This window comes from Manacus vitellinus, unplaced genomic scaffold (assembly GCF_001715985.3).
Source record: "Manacus vitellinus isolate BGI_N305 unplaced genomic scaffold, ASM171598v3 scaffold_50_pilon, whole genome shotgun sequence".
NCBI classification, from domain to species: Eukaryota; Metazoa; Chordata; class Aves; order Passeriformes; family Pipridae; genus Manacus; species Manacus vitellinus.
In genome coordinates this window covers 4,125,233-4,143,930 of record NW_021940612.1, presented here as the reverse complement: position 1 = coordinate 4,143,930, position 18,698 = coordinate 4,125,233, and the positions used below count along the sequence as shown (strand labels likewise).

General features: G+C 38.7%; 1 protein-coding gene across 3 annotated transcripts in view; it reads left to right on the top strand.

Moving 5' to 3' along the window:
- The window catches only part of TLE1 (TLE family member 1, transcriptional corepressor), a 68,468-nt gene that overhangs the window by 15,439 nt on the left and 34,331 nt on the right, over positions 1 to 18,698 (top strand). For 2 of the 3 annotated variants that reach the window (XM_029962929.1, XM_029962927.1), the window contains exons 3-4: positions 3,454 to 3,516; positions 4,423 to 4,527. In XM_029962929.1, coding sequence (XP_029818789.1) covers positions 3,454 to 3,516; positions 4,423 to 4,527 — 168 coding nt within the window. The remainder of the gene's footprint in view (positions 1 to 3,453; positions 3,517 to 4,422; positions 4,528 to 18,698) is intronic. The other variant, XM_018080986.2, reaches the window with a different exon arrangement.

Sequence of the window (18,698 nt, the reverse complement as noted above, 5' to 3'; positions counted from 1 at the left end):
ATACTTCAGAAAGGAGGGTAGCGCTTCAGTCAGGGATCTGACAAGCTTGTCATTTGCAAATAAATCAAAAGATAGTCATTACAACAGCAAGAACCAGTGAATGATATAGTTTTGTTATTCTTTGATGGGCCCCACACTCAAGTTCTCTATTAAAAATGAATGTATTCAAGAGGTTCTGCATTAAGAACACAAACAATTAAGGGCACTTCAGATGCTTTACTAAGAACTTCCATAGAGCTCTGAGGACTTTCATGAGAGATACAGGCTTCTGTAGTTTGCTTTACCGAGGAGCCAAAGAACATGGGTGATTAGTCATGTTTGTCTATGTTTGAGCAGCTTTCTGCAAAATTTCCTTTGTTTATTCATTCTTCTGACTTCTCTGTATGTCTGGAGATCAGTAGTTAGATAATAGTTTTATTATATTGGGAGGCCTCTAGGAATAGGCGATAAGTACCTTTATTTTAAGACTCAGATTCATGAGCCTCAAATCTGAGGACTTACTCTAATGACACGAGTTACTGATGTCTAGTCTTGATTAATGAAATTCCTTGACTCTTTCAGAAAGGGGTTTTGCTTTCAAGAATGAATGTAGACACACACACATGCTTACACCTGTGTACTCAAAGGTATTTAATCTTAAAAGGTGAATGCTTTTTGAACAGTTAGATTTATATTCAAAGTAACAAATATTCCTTTTTCTCAATTCTGAAAACAATCTCTTGCAACTCTTGATTGGCAAGATGAGGTGAATTGTGCATTAAAACCTCACTTTCACAACTTACTAGACAACAAATATTTTTTTAAGATGTTAGTGAATAAGAATAGTTCTTACTAAACATTTGACGGCAGGAAACAGGAGATGTATGAAATTCCATAATGGATAAGTAATTTTAAGTACCTTATTTACATGTGTGAAATAATTCTAGTAAGCAGACTTTTGTTACAATGTTTAGAATAGCCTCTTCAGTGTAGATGTCTCTTAGCTGGCACCTGTAACAGTGTTAAGAAATCTCAAAATAAACTTATTTTATGGCATGTTCATACAAATTTACCTAGCATTGTGGGTGAATTAAAGTTGCTGTTCGTATATGATCATCAATGATGTCCAGCTTTGGTAAAGACTAACTAAGAAGGATACTTTTTTTCCTGTTCTGATATGAAGTCAGGCATGATAGTACCGAGACAAAATAATTTTAAAGTAAGAGTGACATGGAAAGGGTTGATTATGCCCTCTGTTTTAGAAAATGAATAAATAAAATCTAATTGAGCTGTGTTGGGACTGGTAATTATCACGTGATACTGTATTCTTTTGCTTACTCTGTGACGTGCGTGCTATGTTACTGCAGTGTTATTACAGTGAAGCTCAGATATTTGGGGAGAAAAACCCAGTAATGTAGACAACTTCCATGTTTTTATAGGGTTAGAGTTTTTTCCTCTGAACTCCAATTGGGAGGTCTGGAGACACACTATCTTTAATGCTGCTGATGCTTTTGAGAACGCACGCAGGATCACTCTTGAGGAGAAAAGACAACGCAGAAAGAATCGTGTCTTGCAGAATATACCACCTAAGGAGTCTTTCTGCTGTGCCTTTTGCAACCAGACGTGCCTATCTCGCATTGGCCTTTTTAGCCACCAGTGCACTTGTAACAAACGTGGGTAGAGCCCTTCCTAAATCTTTGTTTTCAAATCCTAGCCATGATGATGATGATGATGATGATTTTTCCTTACAGCAACAATAAGGATACTTATCTCAGAATAGGAAGACTTTTGTGTATGCCATACAGGCCAAAGAACTTTTCAGTAGACACCACTCACTAGTTTCTTACTTTATTCTTTTTCTTTCCTGTCTGTAATCTGCTATGATTATCCTGGCTTCTGTCCACAAAAACAAAGGTAATCCAGTTGGTCTAGGGCAATTAAATCCTTGGATCCTAAACATCAGCCAAACAGATTGCTATGTAACGGAATTGTTTTCCATAGCTGATTTACCTTGCTTTCTGGAGAGATATAGTAGGTATGTGGAAAAATACCCTTTAGTACGTGTGCTTTTTTTTTTCTTGTTAGTAGAGAAGCACCAACAGATTTAGTAATAGTTAAGTCTGATAACTGATAATAGTTAAACTGTTAACTTCCTAGTATTGACTTTGCTAGTAGGTATGTAGTACTAGTACTAAAGGTTAAATATGGAATTATGGATGTTTTATGGTCATGAAGCAGAATAGAAACAGACCACTGTGGTACTCCGGGAAATTATAGATGTTTAAGTTGATAATATATGTGTGTTCCCCTTGTTGCAGGGAGGAAAAGATTTACTCTAAAGTAACTGTTGCTTCATTGTCCTTAGTTAAGGAAAACCTGTTTATTCTAGGAAGAATATCCCAGAACTGCAAAACTTCAGTAGTTGTGTCAAATACCAGTCTTTGGTCAGGTGGAGTGGTTCGTGTCAGAAAGTAGTGGTGTTTTACAAGTCTCAGGAGTCTGGATGCTAGATGCTATCCTGTATTTTCCCAGTGTCTGTCAGAGGTCAGGAAAGAGGTGTTAAAGCTTACTGACTTAGATCCTAAATCACCTGTATGCTGAGACATAAAAGGAGAGGGTGGCTTTTGTATCCTAATTATTGTATGACTGACCTATAAGGATCAACACATCAGTGTCTTCTAAAAAAACTCAGGATGATGGGAAAGTTCAGGAAAAGGCTTGGCAGAAGATTTAGCAACATTTTAGTCTGACTTCTTTAAGTGAGTTTATCTTTGCTCAGGTTTAATACTTGTCATTTCATGGAAGGCCTAATGATTCGCAGCAGTGACCTCTTGTCTAACCCCCGGCAAACCAAGAAATATCTTTATGGATTAATGCTATTATTGACTATCACACTTTCTGATCTAATTTTTTTCTTGTCCGCAATGTTTTAATTCTCTTTCAATATGGATTTTTGAGGTCTGTACTTTTTGTCTCCATTCTTCCCTAGTTCTGTTTTGGTATTTCTTTCATATGCCTGATGGTGTGTTTCTGTCAGTAAAAATAATTTTATCTTCTAATAGGCAGATAAAATTGATCATGAAAGAAGTATTTTTCTTCTATGCCTGTCGCCTTCATGTTATGCTGCTTGATAATTTGAGTAATAATAAATTTACCTTTTAAAAGGCTTTTCTGGGACTTAATGGATTTCAAAAATGCTCTACTTGTTAATGAACTTTATACAAGGACCAGATTTGTGCCCAAATGTGTATACAGATTAGGTGCTTTAGACATGGCAGATGTCCTAGAGTAGCTAACTAAATCTCTTTTCTCATCTGGTCTTATATATTAAGTATTTACATTTGCAGTAGTATGAAAAATGGGTATTTTTTTGTTACTTTTTTCACTGTCTGAACTTAATATAGTCCTGCATACCAGCTAATGTATGTCAAAACCCCTAAAACAGTTTTTAATCAAAATACTTTTCCTCTGTAGACAGAAATCGCCAAGAGATTGAATACAATTTGTGCACAAGTCATCCCATTTTTGTCTCAGGAAGTAAGTAAAACTGTTCAGCTGTTAAAGTGCAATTATGTTGTTTTTCTGTTTGCAAATTAGCTAGTTTTAAGATGTTAATTTCATCACAATACACAAGTGTAAGGAACATCTGTTAGAGCTGAAGTGTGCAAACCCCCTGCTAATTTGGTCTAACAAATCTGTGTTCAAACTGATGAGAATGGCTCAGCCTCATTCATTGCCTGAGGGAGAGTGGGAGTCTGTAAAATAGTACCAATACGAGAAAATGCTTTCATTTCTAATCATGGTGATTGCTTATTAGATATTCAGTTGTCAAACGTTTGCCTACTGAAATAAACATGCTTATCTTCTCTGTACAATTTGTATCAAACTTTAGTGTTAGGGTGAGTATTTAGCTAAGATGCAAAACACTGTTTAAGGTTATAAACCTACATACGATCTGAATGACTGTGATTTTAGTGTATTGTGGGCAGCTGCTGTTATGTTTTGAAGCTTGTTATTTTCAAACTCTGCAGTTGATAGAGTGTGTTTGTTATTCTTGAGTTCAGCAAAGCGCTTTTCCATGTTTGAAATTTCGGTAAATTCTGTTGTGTGGGCACAGAGTATATAAATGTTAAAACTGACACTAGTGTGAAGTTGACATTGTCCTGTCAGCTCAGTTAAAATGATTATTCAATTGCCAGGAAATTAATAATGAAATGGCATGGGGTAAGAGATAAACTATCTGCCTTCAGGGCTCTTGTTTCCTTGTGAACAGGTGATAAATAGGCCCCTATTACCTTTTTTACCTGCATAAGATGTCTTGCAATAGGTAGTCTGGGCTTCTGCATTCAAACCGGTTATTCAAGTGTTTGTGATCCTGGTTTGATTTGGTGTGGTCAATACTTTAACAAAAATTCCTCCCCATACCCTTTCTTCTTTTAATAGCATCAGCAACAAGTGGCCCAAGCTGTAGAACGTGCCAAACAAGTGACCATGGCTGAACTGAATGCCATCATCGGGGTACGTGGCCTTCCAGGTCTACCTCCTACAGTGTGTATAACTCGCTTTCATATCTTACAGCTTTGCTATTTTTAAAATAAACTTAATGTCTTGATATCTAACACCGTTTTGATGTCCAGTGTTGCTGAAGTGTTTATGCTTCACACAGATTTTAGCAGGAGTAAGAAGAAAAATAGTTTACTTTGTCAGAACATCATTTTGTTCAGCAATGCTGCATATAACAAAACTTGTCCTTCAAGAAATATAATTATTAGGAGAGTTGCTTGTTTATTTATAGGTTTTGAATGTCAGTTGATCTAGTTACTTTTACCTCTTGCTTTTTGTGACACTTGAGTTCTTGGAACCTGTACAACTATTCATTCTTCTTTTTTTCCCTTTCTTGTGAATCTTTCATGAATTTTAAATTAGCAAGCTACTGAATAGAAACTTCACTTGCTTTTGAAGTAGTATTAATTGTCTGACACAGTGTTCTAATAGCCTTTCACCAAGAATGTGCTTTTAAATATGCTGAAAAAGTTAATACTACTTGCTTGTGACTGGTTGTCAATCACAAGTCACTGGCTTTGTATTAATGAACTTTTTGAACCATACATTCCTTCCACTGTATGAGTTCATTTCCCCTGCCATTAAGTGTAGAATATTTCTCATGTTTTGTGCCCTTCCAGACTAAGTGAAAGAAGTAGCTGAAACAAGAACCTGTCCTTTCTGATTTTATTCGTAAAATTCATCTGCCTTGAGTGGATTCAAATTACTCATTTATCAATTTATGTTAATTGCTTGTGAAAAGATGCCCTGCTGGTCTTTATAGTTCCCTCAGACACTTTGTAATGATAATTAGACATGCTGCTGTATGGATTAACAGTGCCATAGTCCAATGACGTCTACAGACAATGGAACCGGTTAATCCATCTGTGCTTAAAATTACATCCCAACTGGAGATGAAAAACAAAATAGGAGTAAGGGAGGATTGAAAGAATGAGCCTCAGCTTGAAAACGCTCCTTTCATCAGTTTCTCAATTGCAGATCTGCAGTCGGTTTGCCTGTGGTAAGCTATTGGCAGTCAATTAGGTGAAATAAACTGGGAGGGTGACCTTCATTTCCTTTTAATAGCTTTTCCTCCCTGAAATGGGGAGCTTCAGTGGATTTTCAGCTTAAATTTTATTCAAGCTGCTTTATTACACTTGACAGATTAGCTTTGCTTAAACATATCCCCCCTTTCAAATCTCTGCTGTTTTTCCTTCGTATAAATTTTGACTGTTACTTAGTTGATTTGCTAATCACATCTTAGAAACCCAACACAATTACATCTGTATTTGTCAGACTCTCCTCTGTGCTTTGCTTGTGTAATGAATTACTTTATGAATACCTGATTTGATCTTTGAAATACAAGCACATGTACACTTGTAGTATTTGATTAACAAAGGTTGAACTGTACTTTCCTGTATTTTTTAAAACAAATGACTTATTTAGGATGAAAATGGAATGGAAACCCTTCTTAATGAACTAATTCTAAAGAAGAGTTAATGCAGTAAAAGGAAATATGTATTAAAATGTATTTAAAAACATTCTTGCTCCACTTAGGATAGTGCTACTTAGACAAACCAAATTTTACTCTCTCAGGCATGTAATTTACTTCTTTTTATGTCTGCACAATGTAGTCTTTTAAAAACCATAGAATCTACAAGTGTCACATGCAATTAATTTTTTTTTTGAGAATGGAGGGACATTCTTTGGAAGCAGGAATAGAAGCCTCCACCTTTTTTGGTTTTTAATTGTCTAATATTTCACCTGAAGAGATACTTTCCTGTGTCTTATGAAAGACTTCCGAATGATGCGATACAAATCCAAACCTGTGAATGAGGAAATTAACACATTGGGCACAAAGTTTGTTTCACCATGTAGATGCGCGCGTATACATAATGCTGAAATTAGATGTACATCCCAGTGATCTCTTGCAGTCTTATTAATCAATAGTTATCTTGTGCTGCACGATAAGTTTCATACTTTGACATGCGCTTGGTTTTCTTTTAAAGGGACAGTGTGTGTCCTGGAAAATCTGAATAGCATAAAATCAGGTTGACAGTTCAGTGGACCTTTTCTCCCCCTCACTGAGTACTAAGGGTGTCAAGCCCTTTCCCCAGAGGGGAGGACACATCAGAAGCTTGTCTGTTCCTATAAGCAGCAGCTGCCGTGAGGCTGAGCACGGCACAGTTTGATAGCAGCTGTCAGTATTGTTCAGGGACCCAACTTAGTGTAAAGAACTGTGGAAGGGCCATGCTGCCAAGGCCTTTCAAGATGAGAAAAGATACAGTAATTTAACAGTTTAGATACCTATTATGAGCATGAAAGATCATGAAACTTCTTTTTAGAATGCAAATAGGCTGGACCAGTCTGTAACAGTAGAGGATGCAATCAAGTAGCCTCTGGTGTCATGCTACCGAGGATACTTATGTATGATAAATTTTGAGGATGGAAGGAAAGTTTTTAATTTTCCTGGCTTGTGTTCACTTATAGAGTTTCTCTTGACTAAATAAAATTCTACATTTTTGTCAGGATTTGGCTTCCCCCCCCCCCTTTCCTGTCTGTCTGTATAGACCAGTATTTCCTGACATTAGATAAATCAAGAGTTTTGCAATTGGGTTACTTGAGTTAGAGCAATTTTGTTTCTGCTGTGCTGTGTGTGAATTTTGGAAGGGAACAAAGACTTTAATTACTGGGAATAATGTTTTGAAGTACAAAATGGTTTTGAATGATATTTATTTTATACTTCTTTTTTTCCAGTTAAAAAGATGGAGGCCTGTTAGAGGACAGATTGTGAGGGTAGACACTTACAGTCTCACAGGACTGAGATTTTCAGAGAATTTGCCTGTGAAGTCCAAAGCCAGACTTTGGAATTGGTTTATATTAAGCACGTACAAAACAGAATGAATAAATTGACACCTTTAAAAAAAAATGACATAGTTGAACTCTGAGCTTGCAAGCAGTGCTAATCCTATGTGTTGATTAAAAATCTTTACTTCAGGAAAAAAACATGGATGATATTGGATTATTAAGAGTCATACCACTGGCCTTATACTTATCCTGCATGGATAAGTATAAGGCTTTAGCTTTCAGCCATGGGGTAGCAGTGTGGCTAAACAACCTCCTTTTCAGTTTTTTAAAATGGTATTTATATTAGAATAAAGTAGCAATTTCACTAGATAAATAATAAAGCAGAAACCTTTGACTAAAAAGATAAGTGCACCCACTAAATCCTTGGCATTGCTGCAGCTGGGCAGTGTCCTCTTCTGGGGTTAAGGAAAAGTCCAGATCATGGTATGAAATAATTAGGTAGATTATTATGGTTTAACTTGAAAGGGTTTTTTTGTTCCTTTGTGGGTGCTTTTTTTCTTGTTTGTTTGGTTGGTTTTGGTTTTTTTTTGAGGGATGACTTGTTTTCTTGAGGTAGGCCCTGTCTAGAAGATCACAAGTACTCCAAGTTCATGTTAGCAACTATAAGGGAAAGTTAAATTGGGATGTCTAGGTGTGAATGCAAAATTTATTACATTTACTTTCTGCTCAATAAATTAGTTTAATTAGTAGAATATACTAACATCTGAATGAGAAATGCAAGCAGCAAACTGGAAACTTTCTTTAGCATTGCATTTTTGATGCATGATTTCATCATACCACTTAGAAGCCAGGTATGCCTTATTTTACCTTTTGAGATGGGTTGCTAATGATTCAGTGAAATATGTATCTTTTGGATTGACAGTGTTCCTGAGATAGATTGAGCTGTTGGCCTCTGAGAGGCCTCTCCACTGTTGCATGAGATGGTTGGCTAAAGGATTAGCAAGATGTGGGACTTTTTTTTCTCTCTTGGCTGTGGTTGCCAGCTATCTGTGGGATTGTAGTGTGTGAAGCTTAAGAGGATGAGGTTAACCTCTTGAGGGTTTATTCTTATGAGTGTGTAGTTAATCCTTAGAAAGCCTATAAATAACTAGGCTGTATGTTTCATTATAAAACAGAAATACAGACTAGAGCAGAAATGAATGCGGAACTTAGTACAAGGGAAGAGCTAAACAGCTGTAGCATTGCTTTAGATCCTTCTCAGCCTTGATCTGCATTATGTGCTGAGGGAGGGGAAATTGCCTAGTTCTTTTAAATTAAATAAAATGAGATCTAGTGAGCACAAGACACTTTTCTTGCTTTTAACGTAAACTAACGGCAAGTCTAAATTACTAAACTCTGGGAATAGGAGCTCTATTGCATGGTAACATCCTGGGTTATCCTTCATATTTTAAAGCACATAGAAATCTTAATTGTATCCTAGGATTCTGCCATGGTAGCTGCTTTTAGAATACAAAGGCTCCAGACCAAAGCAACTGAGGAATGTATTTGTCAGCATGACAGTTAGTATTCTCAAAATATCAATCCCTGAAAAATGGTCAGATTTTTATCGTTAGTGCCACTAAGTTTTGAGGAAAAATAAGAAAGCATTATTGATGTGTATTGGTAGCTTGACCTACTCGAAAGAGAAAATCTGAGGGGGTGTGTAAAATGTGAATGAACAAATAGTGTTAACCAGACTTGTTTTCCATTTGACACATGCTCCTTCCACACCACCATCCCCCACCCCCTGTGCACTAGAGACTGGTGGGGAAACAGAGAACATTGGAGCAGCAATATAGAGGAGGGTAGTGTCTAAATGAGACAATATTCTGCAGAAGAAGGTATTCTCAGTCATTCTGGAGAGGGCAAAATTGCATCCAAAAGTTAAACAAAATTGAATTGCATGACAGACCTCCCTTGTCTTGCAAGCTTTCCTGTCGGGTGGATAGAAAAGGCTCCATCTTGGATCTTGTCCAAAAAGAAAACCAAGAGATCTTTAGGTGGCTCTCTCATTTAAATCTAGTATCTAAGCTTCAAGTCAAAGGTGAATCCAAGTATATAGTTACAAATTTGTGAAGCTTAACAGCTTTCAGAAAAGGAGTGAGAGGACAATGGTTGGACAGAAATACCGTTAGCTAGAGCTTAAATCTGAAGATATGCAGCTACAACTGTGAATGCAGAAAGCAGGTAGATTCTGAAGAGATAGCAGGTGATGTACCAACTGTGAGCTGGTACCACTTCCTAAATTACTTTCTACTGAGCAGGTGTTGGAGATGTGGCACTGAATGATGTAGAGCTCTGAGCAGGTCTATTTTGCAGCAGGATAGATGTGCAGAGGGACTGGTAAAATTAGAAAATTGTGTATGTAGTAATAGTGAACAAAAAAAGAAGGCATGTCAATGGAACATGTGGTTTCAGGAAGAGTTAGGTAGATAGAAGCTGGGGAGATTGATTCATTTTGTGAACTTGGCTCCAAATGATTCTTTTAGACTGATTTGGAAAGAATAGTTTTGGTGGAATGGTAGGGACTAAAGTTGGGTCAAAATGCTGGAATAGTACAGCTCAAGGCAAGAATTTGCAGCAGATGTGTTCAGTGAGCTTTAATACGGACAATATAGAAGGGCTACTTGAAAGACAAAATGCATGTTAGGGATGGGTTTGCTTTTGAATGTGGTTGGAGCAGAGTGTATGTGTATATTTGTATATATAATTGACCAGAGGGTAATTATTTAATCTTAGAGGAAAGGATTACTTCCTCTAGAGAGTGATTCAATCCACCTCTCTTGATTAAAGTATATGCAGGCAGAATAGCTTTCCATGTTTGAAGATACGAATAAAGTAGATAATATTCACAAAACCTAAGTTATTAAATAAGTAAAAGGAGACCCACTGAAAAGATGAACATAATTTCTTCTCTCATACAAATGTCTGCTTTGTGTTCATATTTCAAGTAAGATAAGGGGGGAAATTGTAGCAGGTGAAGAGTCAGTAGGTGAAGATAAAAGTATGATGTGACCTGCCATTCTCGTCTTGAAAGTAGTGTGAAATACAGTAGGTTTGGAGGAGGAAGGAGCTGGACAGGAAGAGTGAATTGGTTGGCCAACACAGAAGAGAAATTCAGCTTGGACGGCATATGAGGAGAAATCAAATGCAAAGAAGTTAGTTGAATAAGGATGAAGTGTGGTTATGTTCATGGAGTTGTCTCATCCCAGTGTGAGTAGGAGCCGAGAAAGTTGTTGGGAGTTTATATGTTGAATGACGTAGGGCTCTAAGTTGACCTACTTAGCAGTAGGAGAGGTGCAAAGGATGAACCATACAGATTTTGAGAAGCAAACGCTGATACACTGAAGTGAACTAATTGTGACTGTGCAGATGAGAGTGATGTGGACTTCTCAGGCAAAATAACTTCTAACTGGGTGACAGTGACAAAGATGGAGTCACTGGGAGTAGGAAGGTGCAGAGAGACTGGAGGAACATACGGGGGAACACAAGTATTAAAAGTAGTAAACATTGGAAATGAGCAAGAAAACAGCAACATACAAACAGAAAATGGCTATGTTTTTCACAGGGGAAGAGCAAGACAAAACATAGGGACTATGTGGGAGGATTAGACAAGAAGCTTACTTTCCTTATTCTTGCACAGAGTGAGGCTATCGTAGGCATTTAGGATAACTTTAGAAAACATTAAAGACAGGGCAAAGAGACAGTTTTTACAGAATTAGTGGTAATTCTTCAATATGCTTAAAAGTTTGTGTCAGTTATAGAATTCCTGTTATCTAGTAACTGAGTTATTTTTTAATTTTTCAGAGTACTTGCTGAACTACTAAGGTTGCTGTTTTATATAATGCTTAATTGCCTGAGAATATTCAGTGGTGTTTATAAAGGTACTGGCTAACTAGCTCTTCAAATCAAATACTGACAAGCAGTAGTATTGAGGAGATAAAAGCAAGAATTAGCAAAAGTGGATTGCTCAAATGCATGTTCAGAAGTGATCATCATTTGGCATGTTGAAGTTGTTATGGAATTTAGAGGAAACTTACAAGGATCTAGCCTGTGGCTGGGGACGGTAAATAAAAATTGGTGTAATGCTTGTCTTGTAACTGTCATATTTTTCAGTTTTTGACTCTGAAATGTTTTTGTAGCTAGTAGTGGCTTGGACAAAAGGGTGATGAGTTCAATTTCAAGTTATGTATTTAACTTCTGGATTTTAATTTACCAAAAAGCCTTGCTACTCAAGGCATTACTGTTTTCAAGTTCAGCAAGAGTAAAATTTCTGGAGACTAAAAGAGCCTGGAAGGAAAATAGATGCTTTTTAAGATAATCATATGTCAGTAATAAAACCCCCTAGAGTAATATCTGTAAGCCATTTCCAAATTGTTGCATGCTTGAACTAGTTGTTTCTGGCTGCTGTGCTGCCGGAGCATGCTTTTGAAATGTTGTTGGATGATGGCAGTATGTTAACAGTAGCTAAGAAGGCAAATACATAGATTTGAGATTAGAAGGTAAGCAGTAGGAGGAATTTATAGTTGCCGCAGAAAAGAAATATGTCAGCAGTTTCTGCAGACCTGAAGCAATGTGTGCTGACAGCTTCCTTCCAGAGACTTGAGGCTTGCATCTGAGTCTTCAGAGAAAGCAATATATGTACTGTTTTAAAATTAAAGAAAAGAGTTGTTCTTGAACTGACTTACATTGACAGTGATCAGAGGAATGTGAGTGGTTTCAGATAACCAGCCTTTGTCTTGTCGGGACTAAGAGAACTTAGGTCATCTTCTGTGACTTGTAGACAGTGGTTTTGAATTTGTTACTTTCGTTTAGAGTCTGGGAAGGCCTTTGGTGAAGCCATGTTTTCCTGAACAAGGATAATTTTTTCTCCAGTGACTCACTACCCCTTCTGCCCTGTGGCATCTGTCCTGTACAAAGGCTTCTCTGGCTCCTCCATTGTTGCGGTCTTTTTCCTCTGGTTGCCTTCAGCTTTGCTGTTCATCCCATATTTCTTCAGAATTTAGCATAAGGAAAGAAAACCCTCCAAAATAATTTAATTTCAGGAAAGCAAGAAAAAAACTGAATTACATGATTAATACAAGAACCCTTAAAAACTTGGTCTTCTGACTCATTTCTATTTTTTTTCTTTTGCTATAAGATATTTGAGACAGAAACTGTTTCCCTGAAATACGTATTTTTAGAAGAATAACCATATGTACAAACACACAAAAGATCTTTTATGTTTTTACATAAAAGTATAAACAGTCAGTATATATGTAACATATGCTATGTATTATACATACTATTCTGTATATTCATATGTAATATAAAATATTGTGTATATATCATATATAGTATGGGGGGGGGGTGTAGATATATAAGCTTATGCTAGCATAAGGACTTCTTTAGTTTGTGGGCTGCTTGTTGTGTTGCCAGTATAGCTGCTGATACAAGCTTTACTTATGATTCAGTGGGTCTGCATGTGGTACAACCTACAGAGTTTTAGGTTGATTTGCAGTGCCTTAAAGCACAGAGGAGGAAAGAAAGCCCTTTTCTGTTGGCAAAAGCCCTTATGTGGATGCAGCTACACCAGTGGAGTGCTAATGCACCTTGGGGAGAAGATGTCACTGAACTGGAAGAATTCCATCTGCTGGCAATGCCCTGCATCCTCGCTGCAGGGCTCTGCCTGCATGGGATGGAATGATTTGCAGAGGCTTCAGAGAGAAGCTAAGCTGCTGGTGCAGATCTGCTCTGGTGAAAGCACCAATAGTGCTGGCAGCACTATATAATTAGTCCCTCTATGTCAATGGGATGTTAGAAATCCTGACATTAAAGAATTATAGCTAAAAATTTGTTAAATAGTTAATTGCTGATCACTGTAGTAGAAAAACAGCTGATGTGCTTATTCACTGGGTGCGGTGACAAATCGTTTGGGTGGGGTCAACCCACATCTGTCATTTACTGTTTACAGAAGTGATCTGAAATGTGTTATCTCTTATCTTTCTAATTGTGGTGCCTGGGCTTGAAAATGGCAGAAGGAAGGGCAGTGAAACTTAACTGTTTGCAGCAAGACAGAAAGGCACAGCAAAGACGGAGTTGCTGCTCAGATTTGTGCTAAGGGAAAGAGTGAGTCCTTTCTCCTCCGCAGCCTATATGTCTGTGATGTATAGTGGTAATGTGGGAACTAATCAATGGTTAATAAGCTACCCTTGAAAATGAATTTGAATTTGCTCTTTGAGTTATACTGGGAAACATTGAAGACCTGTTTCTTAGTTCTGTAAGTGTAAAGTAATAAAATTTACAGTACATAAAATTCGAAAATGGGATCTTGTAATTCAACAAAAGTACTATGTGTGTACTGGTACTGGCCGTGTAATGATAGCAGCTAAAGCCTTTCTCACATTGGAAGAATTTTCTGGTTTTCCCTTTGTTTAAAAAACCTGAAATTTCTCATGAAAACAGAAGGTATTTTAGAATACAAGCTAAAGAATATATTTACACATTCAGAATCACAAAATGGGTAAGGTTGGAAAAGACCACAGTGGGACATCTGGTCAACCTCCCTGCTCAAGCAGAGTCATTCTAGAGCACGTGGCACAGGATTGCATTCAGGTGCATTTTGAGTATCTCCAGTGAGAGAGACTCCATGACCTCTCTGGACAATCTGTTCCAGTGCATAATCACCTGCACAGTAAACAAGTTCTTCCTCATGTTCAGGTGGAACTTTCTGTGCACTTGTTTCTGCCTGTTGTCCTGTTGCTTGGCACCAATGAGAAGAGCCTGGCTGCATCCTCTTGGCACCCTCCCTTCAGGTACTTGTAGACATTGATGAGGTCTCCTCTCAGTCATGTCTTTTCAAGGCTGAATTAGGCCCAACTCTCTCAGCCTTTCCTCATAAATGAGGTGTTCCTGCCCCCTAGTCACCTTTGTAAGTCTACTGGACTCATTCCAGGAGCTCCATGTCTCTCTTGTTTTGAGAAGCCCAGAACTGGACACAGCACTCCAAATGTGGCCTCACAGGGCTGAGTAAAAGGGGAGGATCACCTCCCTTAACCTGCTGGCAAAGCTCTTTTTAATGCACCCGAGGATACTGTTGTTCTTGGCCACCAGGGCACACTGCTGCCTCATGGAAAGCTTGGGCTTAGTATTGAACCTTAGGAAATACCACCAGTGCCAGGCCTCCAGCTAGACCTTGTGCCACTGATTATGGCCCTCTGGGATGTGCCGTTCAGCTGTTTCCTAATCCACCTCACTGCCCACTCATCCAGACCACGCTTTCTGTGTTTGCTTATGAGGATGTTACAAGAGATTTAGTATCTATATGTCTTATAAAAGGCACTTTCAAAAAATTTTCCTGTTGTAGTAATTGAAAATTGAATTTAGAGTTTTACTAGGTAGATGCAATGAGGGTTAACTGCTTTGACCCTTGTTGACTGTCTTGGTTGCGTACTTTGGGTCTTCTGTAGGTGACCAGTTGTTTGCTGGCCTCGTATTGGGATCTGTATTCTCTTCCTATGTTAATTGTGGAATAGCATGTCTCTTGAACTACACCAATCAATAAATATATAGTTTTTTTCAGGTAAGTTAGTGTGGCAGCTTCATGACTCCCACTAACTTTTAGTTTCTTTCTTTAGATAAAGAACTATTAACCTTTTAGAGCAAGGGTATAGATAATTAGAATTATGCTTGTAAGTGTGCTAACCTTCCTTACTTTAGTGATATTTAAAGAACGTAACTTAATCTTGCTAAAGTAGAGAGAAAAACGCTAGAGCTGGACAGGTATAGTATTCTATGGCAAAACTGTAACGCACGTGTGTAAAAGAAATGCATTTTACAGGGAGAGAGGAATGCATGAGTGTAAAAGTGTAGTGAGAGCACCAGAGCATGAAGGGATCTTTTTAATCTTCATCAGCATTGCTTTTCCTTCTTTTTTTTTCTGAATAACAATGAGAAAAGACTTGATTCCTAAGGGAGGATCCCATAGCAGAGGACTGAAAGTGAATTCTGAGAAAGGAATTTAGTGACCGAGTAGAAAAGGATTTAAGAAAGGAAAGAACATAAAAGACTAGTTGGGAACCATAAACTTCATGTTATTCTGAAATAAATTCATAGATTACTTAGGATATGTGCTGCTGGATGGCCTATATCGGATTTTTTTTTCATAGTTAAAGTAACAGAAGGGCTTAGTTAGTGTCCTAATAATCACTGTATCAGCGGAGCAGTGAAATACAACTTCTCAGCCTTATTTCAGTTACCTGAGAATTGAAGGTAGTTTGTGAAAAAAGGACTTCTTGGTGAGTGTGTGTGTGTGTGTGTGAAGCTACCTTTATCCCAGTATAGCGTCAGTTTTCTGTTTTATGAGAGACAATTTATGCAACCCTTTGCTGCTTAAAACAAGTTGTTGTGCAATGGATACTTCTTAATGTTGTGTTGTCTGAACAAGTGAAAACAGGAAATGTGAAAAACTTTGAAGAGCCTTCTGTTCAGAAATCTAGCAAAATAAAAGTAACTGACATATTTTTGACTTGGATATTTGCTTTCTGACATAAATTCTCTTCCCTGAAAAGTTGTGGGTTTTTGTTTGGTTGGTTATTGGTTTGGGGTTTTTTTTGGTAGGAGTAGAAAAATCAGTGTTAAGACCCAAAGATACTACCCTTTGTATCTTCTCAAACAAAGCATGAAAAAGAAACATGATTTTTTCCATGAGACACTTAGGCCTTTAAATTATCATGCTAACGTCACACAAATTCTGTATGTGTGACATATAAAGCTTTGAATAGCTTTGGCCAGTATTTTCCTTTTATGGACTTAAATTTCTGTAGTACAGTGACATTTCTTGTGGTTTATATAGATGGAAGAGACATGCTGAAGACACTGTTCTTTGTTTCTGAAGAGACATTCTCTTCCCACATTAGGCACTGTGGCTTGTTCACATAAGGATAGTTTCCAAGCAGCTTATATGAAACCACATTTTTGGCTCATTAGCTAGAGATGCAGTGGTGGGCACTTTAAAGTTTTTTTACTGTGGTCCCGTGTAGCTTTCTATCTATTAGAATAAAGGATTTAGAAGAAGAGTAAGCAAGGAAATCAAATCAATGAAAATAAACAGATATTTGAAAGGAATTAGGTAGAAAATGAAGAAATTATAGTAGTATCTGATTCTCATTTTTCTAAAACACGTTTAAACAGGAAGAAAGCAGTAAGGAACAAGACTTGGTACGAGGTCTAGTGAAAGGCCTGTCACTAGGGGTGACACCAGTGGAGAGCTACAAAGATGGTTAAGGAATTGGACTATTTCTCCTATGAGGAAAGGCTGACAGCCTTGGGCCTGTTTGACCTTGAAAAGACATGACTGAGAGGATCTCACCTATGTCTGTAAGTATTTGAAGGGAAGATGTCAACAGAATTCAACCAGGCTGTTTTTGGTAGTGCCAAGCAATAGGTCTAGAGGAAACAGGCAGAAACTGATGCACCGAAAGTTCTGCCTGAACATGTGGAAGAACTTCTTTGCTGTGTGGGTGAGCAAGCACTGGAACAGATTGTCTCTCACTGGAGATATTCAAGAACTCTGGATGCAATCCTGTGCAATGTGTTCTAGGGTGGCCCTGCTTGAGCAGGGAGGTTGAATCATGATGTCCCACTGTGGTCCCTTCCAACCTGACCCTCTGTGTGATTCTGAAACAGCACAATCACAGAATGCTTGAGGTTAGAAGGGACTACTGGAGATCATCTGATTCCCTTGCCCCTGCTTAAACAGGACCACCTAGAGCCAGTTGTGCAGGACCATGTCCATATGGCTTTTAAGTACCTTCAAGGATGGAAACTTCACAACCTCCCTGGGCAGCCTGTGCAAGTGTGTTCGGATGTTTAGGAGGAACCTCCCATGTTTCCAGTCTGTGCCCCTTGCCTCTTGTCTTGTCATTTGGCCATCCAGTGATGGGCCATAAAGATAAGGGACTGGAGCATCTTGCATATGAGGACAGGCTCAGAGAGCTGGGACTGTTTAACCATCTCTAGGCTCATTGTTGCGTGCTCTCCATTTTGTCCATGCATCTTGTACTGGGAAGCCCAGAACTGCACACTGTAATCCACGTGTGGCCTCAACAGTGATGAGTAGAGGGGAAGGATCCCCTTCCTCGACCCACTGGCAATACTTTGTGTAATGCAACCCAGGACGTCATTCACGTGCTTGGCCAGAAGGGCACATTGCTGGCTCATGAGCAAGTTGGTCTGCCAGAACCTTTTCTGCAAAGCTGCTTTCTAGCTGGGTGGACAGTATTTATGTATGGGATTGTTCTGGCTGGTGCAGGGTTTTGCACTTCCCCTTGTTGAACTTCATGAGATTCCTGTGAGTCCATTTTTCCACCCTCTGTGAATGGTAACACCTATCATAGAATGGTTTGGATTGGAAGAAACCTTTAAAGATGAAGTGCAACCCCCTGCCATGGGCAGGGACAGGTTCCACTAGACCAAGTTGCTCAAAACGCCATCCAGCCTGGCCTTGATGGGGCATCCAGTCTCACCACCCCCATAGTAAAAATTTTTGTCCTTATGTCCAATCTAAGCTTACCATGTTGCAGTGTAAAACCATTGCTCCTTGTCCTGCCGCTACACACCCTGGTAAAAAGTCTCTTTCCATTTTCTTATAGACTTACTTAGTATATTGAAAGATCACAGTAAGGTGTCCCTGGAGCCTTCAGGCTGAACAACCCCAAATCTCTGCCTTTTTTTCTTAGGAAAGGTGTTCCAACCCTCTCAGATTACTTTTGTGGGCCTCTAGCAGGTCAGTGTCTTTCTTGCACTGTGAACCCCAGAGCTAAGCATGGTACTCCAGATAGGCATCTCGTGACAGGGGAGTCGAAGAATCACCCACTGGCCACAATGTTTCTCATGCAGCCCAGGATACAGTTGGCTTTCTGGGCTGCAGGTGCACGCTACTGGTATGTGTCCAATGGTTTATCTACTAGCACCCCCAAGTCCTTCTCAGCAGGGCTACACTCAACCTCTTCATCCTCCAGTCTGTACTGATGCTGGGAATTGCCCCAACTCAGATGCTGGACCTTGCACTTGGCCTTGTCGAACCTCTGAGATTCACATGGGCCCACTTCTCCAACCTGTCAAAGTTCACCTGGATGGTACTCCTTCCCTTAAATGAATCAATTGTACCACACAGCTTGGTGTCATCTGCAAATTTGCAGAGGATACACTGAGTCCCATTAGCTGTGTCACTGATGAATAGTGTTGGTCATACTATGGACTCCCTGAGGGACACCATTAGTTACTGGTTTCCACAGAGACATGGAGCCATTGACTCTTTGGATTGAGTCTCATTGACTCTTCAGATGCAG